At 50.7% G+C, this 13,738-nt stretch overlaps 1 protein-coding gene across 1 annotated transcript; it reads right to left on the bottom strand.

The window, feature by feature from the left end:
- Window positions 1-8,939: 8,939 nt before the first annotated feature.
- Window positions 8,940-10,272, bottom strand: HOXB1 (homeobox B1). The gene is made up of 2 exons (XM_067715470.1): window positions 9,705-10,272; window positions 8,940-9,268 (listed from the first exon to the last, which is right to left on the bottom strand). Exons 1-2 carry the CDS (start codon window positions 10,270-10,272, stop codon window positions 8,940-8,942), a joined length of 897 nt encoding a protein of 298 aa, XP_067571571.1.
- Between the last annotated feature and the right edge of the window lie 3,466 nt (window positions 10,273-13,738).

Below are 13,738 nucleotides of genomic sequence, written 5' to 3'. Positions count from 1 at the left end.
AAGGGGAAATCTAAGATTGGGAGCAGCTTAGCACCTGGCCAATGCAAAAGACATAAAAGCAAGAAGTTTTTGTACTGATTAAATTAAATTCAAACCCAGGACCCCCTTTTTTCCAGAGAACTGTGTGCAAGAGGGCTGGAGGAAGAGAGAGAGTAAAGCAAAATTTTTTCCGGTTTCCACATCCCTTTGACTTAGAAAGAGTAGAGACGGAAGGAAGACTGCTGCAGATAAACCCCTTTCTTATTCAAAGAGAGGAATTTAAAAAAAAAAAAACATTTTTTTTCTCTAGTGAAATAGAGGGAGTTTTTCATAAAGGGAGGATTTGGGAACACACTCAGATTATTTTTGGTAGATTATTTTAACACCCTTTTGAAACTTTGTTTTTTCTTTTTCTTTTTTTTTTCCAAAATAGGCTGTTGAAGAACCCAAAGTTAGTATTGGTATTGGGCACTAACTGGGTGCTACTTTTCCTTTATTTTTGTATCTGTCCCTCTGTTCTTCATCATTAAATTCTAGGGATGAGCACAAGCTCTTTTTTCTTTTTCCTACTTAAGGTGGGAAGACTCAGGTAAAGCTTACTAAACTCTGGGTCCAAACACCCAAATGAAAACCAGGGAAAAAATCAGCTTTCCAGATCTTTGGTATTCTGTGAAGGAAAAGTAGGAAATTAGTCACGTTTGGGATTTTTTTGTTTGTTTCGTTTTCTCTTAATTTTTGCTTTCCCTCTGAGCGCGCAGCCACACACCACCCAACACAGAGAGATAACTCATTACTCGCCTCCTTCCTTTTCACTTCCATTCTGGGAATTCTGTAGAGATGAGACTGAAGCATTTTTAGCAAAAGGCCCTCTTCCTTTTCACCTCTATGCGGAGAACTCTTCTATTTTCCACTCACACTTCTCAGGAGCTTCATTTGGTACCACTTAACAGTCAAAACGTAAACTCCAACGAGTGGAGAGAAACAGAACCTTTCCACGCAGGTAACAATACCTGTCTCCCCAGCCCACTTTCTCTGGCTGTTGCAGCCACGTGTGCAGAGCTGTGTACGAGGTCAGTTTATTTGCCGGTCTGAGGCACAAGTAACAACGCTTGTTTACAGACAGGTCTGCGAACGTGTGAGGGAGGTTGGCGTGTCTCTTCGGGAATGTGTCAAGGTGTGGATTTCAATGGGTTTTGAAATGTGCCGCTTGGTAAGGCGGGAGCCTGCAAGCATGCAGACTCTTTCAAAGGTGTCCTTGCAAGGCCCCATCCAATGCACCCAAATCACTGAATTTGAATTGCTGAATACAGACCCCCTGCTGGATTAGGAATTGCCCCACCACCCCACCCATCCTCCAAGGAAGGAGCTGCCCTCTTGCCTACCTCTAACTCTGGGTAGTGTCCCTCCTGCCAGGCTCGGAAAGGTGGGGATTGAAAATTGAGTTCCGGAAAATGACTGAGTGTAAATTGGAGAGACAGTGGAGTAACTGGAGGTGGTGGACGGTGGAAAGAAAGCTCAGGGCTGGAGAGGAGCGTGGGACAGCTCTTTCCACCAGCTGCCAGCCTATTTCCTCACATACACCTCAAAGGCTTTTCTTCTGCACATCTTGTTGTCCAGATTTTGCCTCTTCAGACTCCCCATCCCCAAAAACAACAGCTCCCAGCAAAGGCTGTGTCTGAAATGGGGGATCATAGAACTCTGGCCAAATTGTCAGAGCCATGCCCAGAAGCCTTGAACCTTTGAGTTTTTTCAGGTCACTGCTGAGGAATTCCATTCCTCAACTCCGTTCTTCCTAGGGGGCCCTTGATCTGGAAATCTAACGCCAGGGAGGAACAGGAGGTGGAGGTGACTTTTCCTTTTCCTTGACACTTTTCCCTTCCCTTTTCTTGCTTTAAATCAGGTTTCCTGTTCTGTGATCAGGATCCACGTGTGTAGGTCTATGGTGCGAGTGTGCAAGAGGATGTCATCAATTCCCAACAATTTCCAAAAATGGTAACTGACCACACCAGAATGGGTGATATTCTCAAGCGTTCTGAGAAACTTCCAACAGGTGACCATCCTTGCCCTCGAGTTCCATTAAGCATTAAAAGTAACGCTTCCCCTTGCTGTCCCCTTTCAGACCCAAACGAACCTAAGTGAATTCACTTTATTGGGCCTAGAAGGGGAAGACTTCCCAAAGGTTTTTAGAAACGGAAAACTTGGTCCATTGGCGTATAAAGGACACTGCACGCTGTGGGGCTGCATTGGGTGATGGAGAGGAGAAAGGAAGGCTTGTCTGCAGCGGCTGCACCTGCCTGGATCTCTCAGCAGAAGGGTTGGCTTCTCTGTCTATTTTCTACCAACATTTCTACCAACCTAAACATCCAGCTGGGCCTTCAAATCCTTTACATTTCTAAAGTTGAGTCTTTTCTTCAGTTTATGCTTGCTGAAGTAAAGGAAGTTCAAACAAAACAAACAAACAAAAACTCTATGGGTGAACCCTCCTGGGGAGCAGATTCGCCCTGAAGCTATAAAAGAAACTCTGTCATTTGCCTGAGATAAATACCTTTAACGAATGAAGGGAGAGTCAGAGAATAAGAAGATGCCTCCCAAGTCCCATTCCATCACTTGTCCTACTTTCATTATTTTCATATGAATACACTGATCAGGTAACACTCTTGGACTAATCAAATGTCTAAAACTGATGTCATTTCAGAAGACCATTTTGGGGGGGTGACTGGCTTCTAGCCAAGAGAAATTTGCTTCAATGTTCACTTGTCCAACAAATATTTACTGAGCATCTACTACATGCCAGGCATTGTTCAAGGCACTAGAAATGCAGCAATGAACAAAACAGAAATCTCAGCCTTCATGGATCTTATATCCTAGAAAGTTAGGAGGTTAGAGACTATTTTTCATATATGGTTGCTGAGAACATGCGTGTCACTTCTTTATCATATTAGCCCTTTAGTGTCTTTGGAAAGGGAGTCCAAACTATTACAAGTTTACCAAATTTCTCTCCCATTAGACATAGTTTATGACACTAATAACATGCAGATATGTGGCCCTTTGCAGTCCTGGATGATGTTCCCAACCTGACAGTCCCATTTTAGCCAATCTCCCTACACCCCTTCCCCAAAAACCACAATCATTTCCTGAGTCGTCTCTCCTCTAGGAGGCTCAGGCACTGGTCCAGCAAGAGTGGAGAGACCAGGGCATGACCCCACGACCGGGACCCTTCCCCCGCCCTTTGGCCTCAGCAATCCCCTGGACAGGCAGCTCCTCCAGGGCTGGGGGTTGGGGGGCTGTAAGCCATTTCAGGGCTGAACTCTCCATGAACCAGGAAGGGAAGGGGGTGGGGGCTGCAGAGCAGAGCCAGCAGGAGCTGGCTGGGAGGCAAGGCTTCTGGGCAAACCTCTCCGGCTGAGTAAATACTGAGCTGCCTCATCTCCAAGGTGGGGTAGAAACGGAGCTGTCAGGCCAGAGTAAACTGAAGGGAGCTTCGGGCCTCTCAGGAGCAGAGGGCGCATGCGTTTTGGGGCATCCTCCCTCCTAGGTTCTCCCTTCAGGCAGAAAGGGCTACAGGGGTCAGAATTGCCTGGACCCAGGCCAGTGATCTTGAGAGCATGGAGGAAATTGACTGGGGGGTGTGTGGAGAAACAGTCATTTTAATTAGCTCCAACTTGGCCAGTAGACTATGTGGGACATGATGCTTCCCCCATCCCACCCTACCACCCCCCATCCCAGACCAAGTTTAACATTCTTTCTTACTTACAACTTCTATCATCAGAGGGAAGGATGAGGAAAGCTGCAGTGAGATAATGCAGCTTATATTAAAGACTGGGAAAGCAGGCCCAGAGTGGTTAAGTGATTGATTCAAGGACACACAGGAGGCCCTTGGTAGAGGAAGCTCTGGTCTCCTGACTTCCTACAAAATTCTTTCTTCTCTGAAGTACCTGATCCACTTATTTCCCGATGAAGAGAATGACAGTGGCCAAGAGGTCCTACTCTGAGCTGCAGTTAATAGCTGCTTAAGCCTATCTGTTCTCCCAGAAATGGGCACTAAATATTTGGCATCTCCGACTCCTGTTCCACCCAGGACCCACTCTGAGGATATAAAGCATTTAGAGAGCCTGGGAAATAGCAAAAGTTAAAGCATCTGGAATATTGTGGTTGAGTCATGTAAAGGAGGCCATGCAAGGAAGTTCTTAGAGCTAGGACTGAGCCATCAGGAAAAAATCTGGTACAACTGCAGGGGGTGCCAACCACATGGACCACAGTGAGAACGTGCTCCCAGAGTTATGCAATGAGACTGTCCTGCCAAAATCATGTCTCATTACGATGCTGCACTTACTATGAACTAGTATTCTGTGGAACTACCCTGAAGCTTTTCATTCATAATTATTTTATTCCCTGGCAGCAAATTCCATGGTTACGGTACTAGATGGGTCTGCAGGTACAGTGCTGGAGGATGAAGGCTAGCGAATGTCTGCTTCCGTCACACCAAGGCCAAGAAAAACTCAGTACAAGAAAGTAATAAAAAAATGTCTTGTATGAATATATAAAACAGAAAATCTCTCCTGAACACTGCCAGGCAGTGTTTTAAGCATGTCTCATATATCTCACTTATTCAACTTCCCTCATTTTACATCTGAAGAAATGGAAGCACAGGGAAATTGAATAACTGGCATGAGCTCACTCACCCAGCTGATAAGAGAGGAACCACGTTGAAAGCTAAGTTACCCTTCAGAACCCTTGCCCTCCACCACTCTAAATCAGGAACTCAGACTGTCTGCGTTTAGGACTTCTGAGCCTTCCTGCCAATGGAGAAGGGAGGGAGAGTGCAAGAGGCCCAGGACAACTCTCCTCTTCTACAGTTGAGTGGGCTGAGACCTGACGGTAAGGAAAGGGTCTCAGCCAGACCCACCTGGGTGTTCTCAGCTGCTAAGAAGGGAATCCCCTCTACCTGTCCTTAGCCCCAGAACCTGTCTCTAGTATCATATACCTATCAGGGATCAAACAAGATATGAATGTGAGAAGTGAAGAGTGTGTGTGTACCCCAAAGGGTCAAGATGTGCCCTGGAATCAATGAGGGACTGTAGGTAGGGGAGAAGGCATGTCCCCTTTAATAATGATAAGTATTATTATAGCTCATATTTATTTATTAGAGACTGCTCTCGAATATTTTACACATAGAAACTTATTTATTAACATCCACCCTACGAAATAAGTATGATTATGATGCCCATTTTGGAGAAAATGGCCACAAGGCTGTGAGAGGCAGGGCTGGAAGGATTTGAACCCACATATCTTGGCCTTCCTCTCAGTTTCATCTGGATCTGCGTGCTCCCCGGTCATCTGGAGATGCCCCCAGCCTCCCCATCTCCACCCTCTTCTACTCCCCACCCCACCAACTCCCTTCCAGCAGCCCAGTGGTATTGCTGCAAAGAATGTTCATAACAAAGAAACCTACAGTAAAAGTAAGAAGAACTTTAGGGTTTTTTAAATCTTTTTTCCTTGTCTCTCTTGTCCTGGAGATCAAAGGGCCTCACGTTGGGAGAACAAATGCTGAAGAAGAAAGCAAATGAAAGAGGAAAAGTTCACACTTGGGGCTGAGAAACAGATGGTGCAGAGTGTTGGGTAGAGCGGAGGCTCCGTGGTGGAGGAGGGGCCGGGAGATACTCCTCAGAAACCTTGACAAACTTTCAACCCGAGAAGAATTCTCCCCCCACCCCAATAAAGAATCAATGGGGAAAAAAATCTCTATTTTAAGATTTTTATTTTCAAAATAGGAGACTTTTTGGAGATTTGGTAAATGGAGATGTTGGAGTGGAGGGCTTTAAATCTTGCAGAAAATGTACTTTCAGATCTTCTGGTAAAGATATGATTCCCTTTGCCCCCTCAGGGGCTGTGAAAAACCCACCTATCTGAAAGGAGTCTAAGAGGGAAGCAGTTTGTCATCTATTCTGGAAAGTTTAACAATGTGTTTTTGTTTGTTTGATTGTTTGTTTGTTTTTACCAACCTCTCCTTTGTCATTTATGATAGAAAATACAGTGACCTTCTGTTTCTGCAAATCAATGCTTTCTGTGTAGACCAGTCTGAGGCCTCAGATAAGTGGGATTTTAGGAGAGCACAAGGTGGGGAAGGGGTTAGGATCAAAGGAGATGGGGGGGCTCAGACGTATTGCAGATTCTTTTGAGCCTGCCCCTCTGTTAACAGAGAATTGATTTGCCCCTCATCCCTCCCTGGGGGAATCTGATAGTTCCTTCTGCTGTGGCCAAAATCCAAATAGACCAGCCTCCCCCAGGACCTGTCAGCCCCAGTCTGAGGTCCAGCTTCACCATCCTTGGGGTCCTGCTCTAACCAAAGCTCCTTCCTCTTCCCTGATTTTCTGCCCACGGGTCCAAAGTTTGCAGGATCCAGAAATATCCCAACCAGAAGGCTCTACCAGCTTACACTGAATGGCTCCAAGCAAGAGTTTTGTTTCCACAGACACTGCTCTGTCTCCTCTGTCAAGGTGACCCCCTTGGGAAAGCCAACCTTGGTGGCAATTTTAATTAAATGCAGAGAAGCAGTTAATAGATTTTTTTTTTTAAGACAAAGGCCAAGGCATCAAGCTCTGGGAAAGCTGAGCTTCCTCTTGCAACACACTTCTCTTCCCCTCCAGCTGGACTGTGCCATTATTGATAACTTGGCCTCTCCTATAATAGCGCCAATTTCATTAGGAAGCAAACGCTCGGCTTTTCTTGCACACACTCCTAGTCCTTTTTGCTTCTTGTCTTCCTCTGAAAGGTCGAGAATTCAGTAGATGGGGTGGGGTAAGACGCCCCCCTTGGTCTTGCTGCCCGACCCCAGCTGTCTTGACTCCAGGGCATTGGGGGGTCCCCGGAATCAATAAACCGGTTGGGAGCCCGCAGGCCCGCGTCCTCTGGACGGCACTGCAGGGCGAGAGCGCTGGCGGTTAGGCGGCCGTCGCGGCGCTGCCCGAGCCAGGCCCGCCTCCGCCGCCCCCAGCCTCCGCCGACCAAAGGGTTGTCAGTGGGACCCGCCAGGAGACAATAGCTGCCCCCGCGGGCGCGCCGTCGGCTTGTTTGGAAAGCCCGGGGGCGCTTCGAGGTAAAAAGGTCAGCGCGGGACCGGGGTTTACCTCGGCCTCCTTCGCCCACCCCAGGCCTTCGGGACTCCAACCTGCCGCTCCCGCCGCAGCCCTCCCTTCCCCGCCTCCCCCTCGGCCCTTTCGCCTCGCCTCCGCTGCTGTCCAGCGCCGGAGACCCGGGAGTCACCGGGAGCCGGGTGGACGGCACTTCGGAGGCGGGCGGCTGCGGCCAGAGTCTCTCAGCCTCCCCGGCTCCTGAGCCCCGAGGTTCCGGTTGGGTGGAAGGGCGCCAGGCTGGGAGCGGGAGTGGAGGGGTAACCTGTGTGTCAACCTGAAGTTTATCGAGGGACCTGTCCTCTGACTTTCTCTGAGCAAGAATTGGCGGGGAGGGGGACGATGCACAGCCTCCGCAGCACATATTAATATTTACCGAGGCACACTCTATGCCAGGCCTCGCTCTGGACGTGGGGGACGCAGAAGGGAGAAGGGGTAGTGGGCCCTTTGCCTCCCCCCGAACTTTCTCCTCTTTTCAAACCCTTTTCTGTTCTCTCCAAACAGATCCGTTTTTCTTCTTTCCTGCCTTCCTTTCAGGACCCTCTCTGAACTGTTTCCTCCCCACCACCTTTTCCCTCCAGGTCTTCCCACATTCCTCCAACGACCTGAGGGCTGACGGCTGTCAGATCTGGAAACCTAGGGTGTTGTTCTGCTTAGGCCCCACCCAGTAAGTCCTTCTCTTTATCCAGCTGAGCTCTTAAAGCTCAGCTCCTTCCAGCCCAACCAGCCTGCACCTACTCTTTCCTCATCTCTCCCCCTGGGCTCTTGGAGAGAGCCTCCTTTACCCCTGGGTGGAGGAGTAGAAGAGGCGGGAAGAGGGGAAAACACACTTTATTGAAATGAGGTAGTTGGAAGTACAGAGAGAACCCGATGGCTTGGGGCTCAGGTTTCCAGAAAGAGTGGTACCTCCACTGTCTCCAAGGTTCAGAGAAATGTTTGCTGCTGGTAGGAGCTCTCCCTGCACCTGGGCCTCCCTGGGCTGCACCAGGGGTCGGGGTGGAGATGAGGAGGGTCCTGGCTTTTCCAGGAGGCAATAAATAGGGGAGGAACTAGTGGGGGCGTGCCTGCGCCTTCCTGGTAGAGGCTTGCTGGGGTCCAGCCTCAAACAAAATTCCAGAAGTCTCCGAAGTACCAAGTTCCAAAACACTTTGGTAGCTTAGAGATGAGGTCGCTGGTGGGAGGGGAGGCAGGTCTCAGAAAACAACCTCTGGAGGCTGCTAGTGCAATACAAATGTGCCAGGTGGGGGTTAATAGGCTTAGATTGGCGGGGGGGGTGCTTTTTGGTCTGTCACAAGGCAGCTGGTGCTGTTGTAAGGTCTGTGGCGACTAGAAAGATTAAGCATTGGTAATATGCCTGCACCCAAACACCTCCCCCACAAGAAACCTCAAGGCCTTCTCTCTGTCCTGGGCCTAGAAGGGGGAGTTAGGATATGAGTGCATGAGGAGAGTCCTCGAAGCTCAAAGGCACTGGACTGAACAAATTGAAGTTGGAAGGGAAAGGAGAATCCAGGAGGTTGGGACTTGCTTCCACCCCGCCCACGTGCTGATCCCCAGATTAAAGGCCGAGGGAAGCCCTTCCCTTCACTCTTGACAGGTTGGGTGTCTCCCATGCCTCTGGTCCTCCGGTAGGCTCCCCAGCCATCAGCACCTTGCCCAGACCGGAGAAAAGGGGTCCCCCATTCCTCCCCAGAGCAGCTGTAAACTGGCGCCCCAGCCTTGGTGAGGATCGCCTGAGTAGTAAAGCCGAGGCCCAGGGTTAGGGAGAGCAGAGGAGAGGGCTGGACGGCGGCGCTCGGGTGCCGCGGAGCCCCGTCGGTTGGGAAGTTTAGTTCAGGAGGTGACGGAGCTGGGCGAAGCTTCCGGCGAGGTGCACGTGGACTGGTCGGAGGCGTCTCCAGCTGCCTCCTTGGGACAGCCTGAAGGGGCTGGGGGCACCCGGCCTCCCTCCCGTTCGCGCTTCTTCTGCTTCATGCGCCGGTTCTGGAACCAAATCTTGACCTGCGTCTCGTTGAGCTCCAGGGTGGCGGCGATCTCCACCCTCCGGGCCCGGCTCAGGTACTTGTTGAAATGGAACTCCTTCTCCAGCTCGGTCAGCTGCCGCGTGGTGAAGTTGGTTCGGAGGCCACCGGGCGCGCCCAGGCCCAGCTCCGACACCTTCGCTAGGGGCGGGGCGAGAGAAAGGCCACGTCAGTTCTCTCACCTCTTTCTCCTTCCCCTCCCCTCCCCCCTGGCCAGCTCCGCACCCCCATTCACCACGCTGTCCCGCTTCAGCTCTTGAAGCACCAAGCACCCCTCCAGGTGACCTGGATCAGCCTCCCCACGCTCCCATCCCCCATCCCTCCGCAGGACACCGGGTCCTGGGCCTGAGCTGGGCACACAGATCCGGAAGTGCGGGTATGTGTGGAGACTTACTCTTAATGGGAACCGGGCACTCACTGGGTGGGGAGAGCCCACCTGACCTGAGACCGGGCAGAGTGCTCTTACCTGCCTCTACCCGGCGGCGCAGAGACAGGAACCCAGCCCAGGACACCTCAGTGCAGAAGCAGCAGAGCCGCTCTGAGCCCCAGAGAGGGGGTAGCCACCTCTGAGCCCTACCTGTCTTGGGTGGGTTCCTCTTAACCTTCATCCAGTCAAAGGTCCGGGCTGTGGGGAGGCTGGTTTCTGACGGGCAGGGCGACTCCTTGTCCTCGGAGAGGAGCTCAGCATAGGCCGGTGCAAAGTTCCCTGTCTGCTCGTTCCCGTAAGGGGGCTGCGGCGGAGGGTATGGCCCCGGGCCCGTCCCAGCAGTTCCATAGCCGTCGGACAAGGCCCCTAGCTGGGCCCCATAGCTTGAAGGATGAAAATAGCCTCCATCTCCTTCCGGCTGGCCCAGAGGGTAGTACTGAGAAGGCCCGTAGCTGGGGCTGCAGGCAGTCGGGGTGTACCCCGAGGTCCCGGAGCTGGGGAAGGGCACCCCTAACGCCGAGGGCGGGTGCTGGGCCGGATAGCCTGAGTTCTGCTGGAGCGCGGGGCTGGGCAGCCCCCCACCATAGCGGGTCTCGCCTGCATAGCTGTCAACAGAGGGAGCCGAGCTGGGGGGGAAAGAGGTAGGGGCGCTGTAGGCGCTGGGTGCCCGGTTACAGAGTGGGTACTCTAAGAAGGAGTTCATCCTATTATAGTCCATGCGTCGAGGCCGCAGGAGGGTCGGCCCGTTTGGGGGAGACACCCTCTTGCCCTACAACCTTTCCGCAGTATGTCACAGCGCCGAAGCTTGCATCCATGGCCTAACCCAGCTCGCCTGGGCCAGGGCTCCCCCAGGAAGGGGGTAGGGAGTGGGGGTGGAGGGGCGCATGTGATCTCTCCCAGACCAATGGGCGCAGCGGGCCAGAGTTTGGCAGCCCCAGCGCCCATCCATCACCCCCCGAGCATTAGCATGACAAAGACACTTCAATCACCCGCAGCCCATCCATCTGAGGGTGACGTGGAAGCGTCAAAAACATCTTTCTTCAAAGACTTTTGGAAAGAAGGGACCAGAGGGAGAGGGGGGAAAAGTTAGAGGAATATTCAGGACTTTCCTCCCCTCCCAACCCCCAAGGCCTTCAATAGCCTCCTAGGTTATTAGATTTGGACAAATTCAACCCAGCTGCCCTTCATTCTTCCCACCCCCCCACCCAAAGGAGCCTTCCCCCCTCACCAAGTCTGTAGACCAGGAGATGGGGAATCCAGGCTTCTTTGCCCAGAACTCCCGCTCTGAGTTTCTTTCTCCCAATTTGGGGTGATGGGCTAGGACAGCTGAGTGAGGTATGTTATTTTGGGCCAAATGGATGACTGTGAAAGAAGAGGGTGGAAAAACACCTAAGGGTGTGAGGCAGGGCCTAGAATCTAGAGGAAGAGTTAAGTGAGGGGTGGGAAACTGGCATATCAAGGAGCAAGACAAGATGACAGAAATGTGGAGAGGATGAGAAATGCCCCGCTCCTCTCTCCATCTCTCCACATAACCACTCTCTCCTCATTCACACATGCATTTCTCTCCCTCGGCTTCTTTTTGTATTCTCTCTGTCTCAATCCATCTCTCTGTTCGTCCGTCTCTCTCCATATTTATATTCGTTCCCTACCTATCCATCAACTCATTTCTCTGGATGTATTTATCCTCTCTCTAGCCATCCATAGCTGTAGCTGGCTCACTCACTCAGACTCAGATAACCCCCCGTATCTCTCCAGAGAGTCACAAGGAGCACAGAGCTAGGTAATGTTTACTTACAGGTGAAGAGGAGGGAATTTTTATTCTCTTTCTGAAGTGATTAAAACTAGCGTAGTGCATTCTTCTGGTTCCTTCCTACCCCACAGCACACACACACACCCCCAAGCCTCAAATCCATAAATTCAATACCAATTACATCTTAAAGATGACTCAAGTTTCTGAGGACTTTCTAGAATAGGTCAAAGGAGTTTGCTTAGAGAACGGGAGCTCCGGGCTCAGGAGCGGGGTCTCACGCCTTTCTGCTCCGTGTGTCTGTTGGGTTAGGGCTGGGGGAGGGGAGGAGAACAGGAAGTGGTTCCTTCACTCTATTCAGACACGGATGGAACTGGAAGGGAAGCTCTTAGGTAGAGCCCATTGATTCTCCTCCTCCAGACTCCGAGGACAAGAGCTTGGCGCAATCTAACACCCACGCTCATTTGTAACCTGTCAGGGTGTCTGCCTGGCCGGAGGCCTGGGGCCGGGGCTAGGGCAAGTCCAGGAGGGCAAGAGTTCAGGGGAGGATCTCTGTAAACAATTGAGCTGAGGAGAGGAAGGGGAAGCAGGTGGGACAGGTCCAGAGAGGACCCTCAAAACTTCTCAGGTTTCCCTACCCTGAGAAGGCAGGGTGGGTACTCATCCCTCTGCAAGGAGGCCCAAAGTTGTCCCTCTCAGTCACTGTGTCGCTCCCTCTCTCTGTTTCCCATCCCCTCATTTTGCCTGTCCTCTCCTACTTTGTGTCTCTATCACCAGAATCACAGTGCCTTTCTCTTTTCTTAATAACTGTAAGCCTTGCTTAGCCCTCAGCTATGAAAGAGCTTAGAGCATTTCACAGGACCCCTGCCCCCCTCCCTCCTCACGGGTACTCTGCTTCAGACCCTGCCTCAGAGCAGGACAAGTTGGGGGGAGGGGACCAGCTGGCAACTCCTTTAAGAGAGATGCAATGGGGGAGGGTGAGAGAATGTTCAGTGCAAAGGGATGAGGGCGGACAAAGGAAAGGAGAATTGAGGTGGGGGGTGGGGGCGGCCTACAGAGGGATTGAAGAGAAAAGGAGTGTTGAGGTGAGAACAAGATTTCTTTCTATTTCCCCTTTTGGGTTTGTAGATGCTCCCAACAGTTTCCTCTCACTTTAAGATGTTCTCCACAGAGGCATTTGGAGAAGAGGGAAGTAGGGAACCAGGGTTTCTCTTCAAACCCCAAATCTGAGCTAGGTCTATATCTGACCTGGCTGTCCTGCTTCTGGGAGACTTGGGACTCCACTTTCCACCTTTCCCTCAATCCAGGGAGAACCTCCTCCCCTCATCCCTCGCCCTCCTAATTAAGGGAACAATTTGAGGTCTAAAGGGGGAAGTAAACTCCAAATCAGTTTAATAAAAGAGTAGAAATCATTCTGGGAGTTGGGGAAATGCAGTCTCCCTAGTAACAGCTGAAGTCACCAATAGTCTATTATAAAGAGTAGAAGGAAGGGGGCGGAGAAAATGTGCCTCAAGTTATATTGTCAAGTGCAGTGGTTGCTTTGGTCTCAGCTCTCCCAATTCACTCTGCTCTCCAATTCATCCCTGAGCCTTGCTACCTTCTCTTGTGTAGCAGAAAGATAAAAACTTTTCAGATTTCCTGGTGGCTCTCCCAGCCCCAGCAGAAAAGACTGGGAGAAAAAGCAACATGGGACCATAGGTTCCCAAGTCTCTTCCTCCTTAAAAGAAACTCCACTGGCCTCTGGCCTGCGGAGAAACCCTATGGAGCCCGGATTCCTTGCTAAGCCCATAGCTGAGTGCAACACAAAACAAACAAACAAACAATGTAATCCACATCAGGAGTAATCTATGGCCTATAGGATTATCTGGTTGACCAAATTAAAGTCACCAGAGATGGTCTGGGTAGATCCAACACCAAAGTGAAATATAGTTGATTTCCTCTTTTCTATAATCTATTTAGACATATAGGAGAGCAAGGAAAACACAGGCATGTTTAGTACTGAAATGATCTTTGAGAGATGCTGACCCCTGTACCACTAAGGCAGGGAGACCATTCTAATCAGAATGGGGAAGTGTTAGAAGTTTGCACCTACTTCTGGCCTTTTCTATGGAGGAAGCTGCTTTAGCTGGGGGTTGGCAGAATCAATCTAACAGTTCTTTCATTAGGCCCTTAAGTGCCTCTCTGCCTGCTCTCCCCAGCCCAGATCTTGAAGACCAAAGTCCAAGATCAAAGATTGGAACTTAAGAATTTAAAAGATATTCAGGGTTATAATTTTTTTCTCCATAAGAAATGGTTTCTTGTTGCTGTTTTGGGGGAGGATGCAATCTGAATTCAGTGCTGTTTGTTTTACTACAAGCTCATTAAAATGTCACAAATCTGGTTGAGAACCATAGGCTATGAGTGGTGCATAATGTACTGGGAAGACTATTAGTTTTGG

Source organism: Pseudorca crassidens, chromosome 19 (genome assembly GCF_039906515.1).
Source record: "Pseudorca crassidens isolate mPseCra1 chromosome 19, mPseCra1.hap1, whole genome shotgun sequence".
Taxonomy (NCBI): domain Eukaryota; kingdom Metazoa; phylum Chordata; class Mammalia; order Artiodactyla; family Delphinidae; genus Pseudorca; species Pseudorca crassidens.
This window is presented reverse-complemented; position numbering and strand designations above follow the sequence as displayed.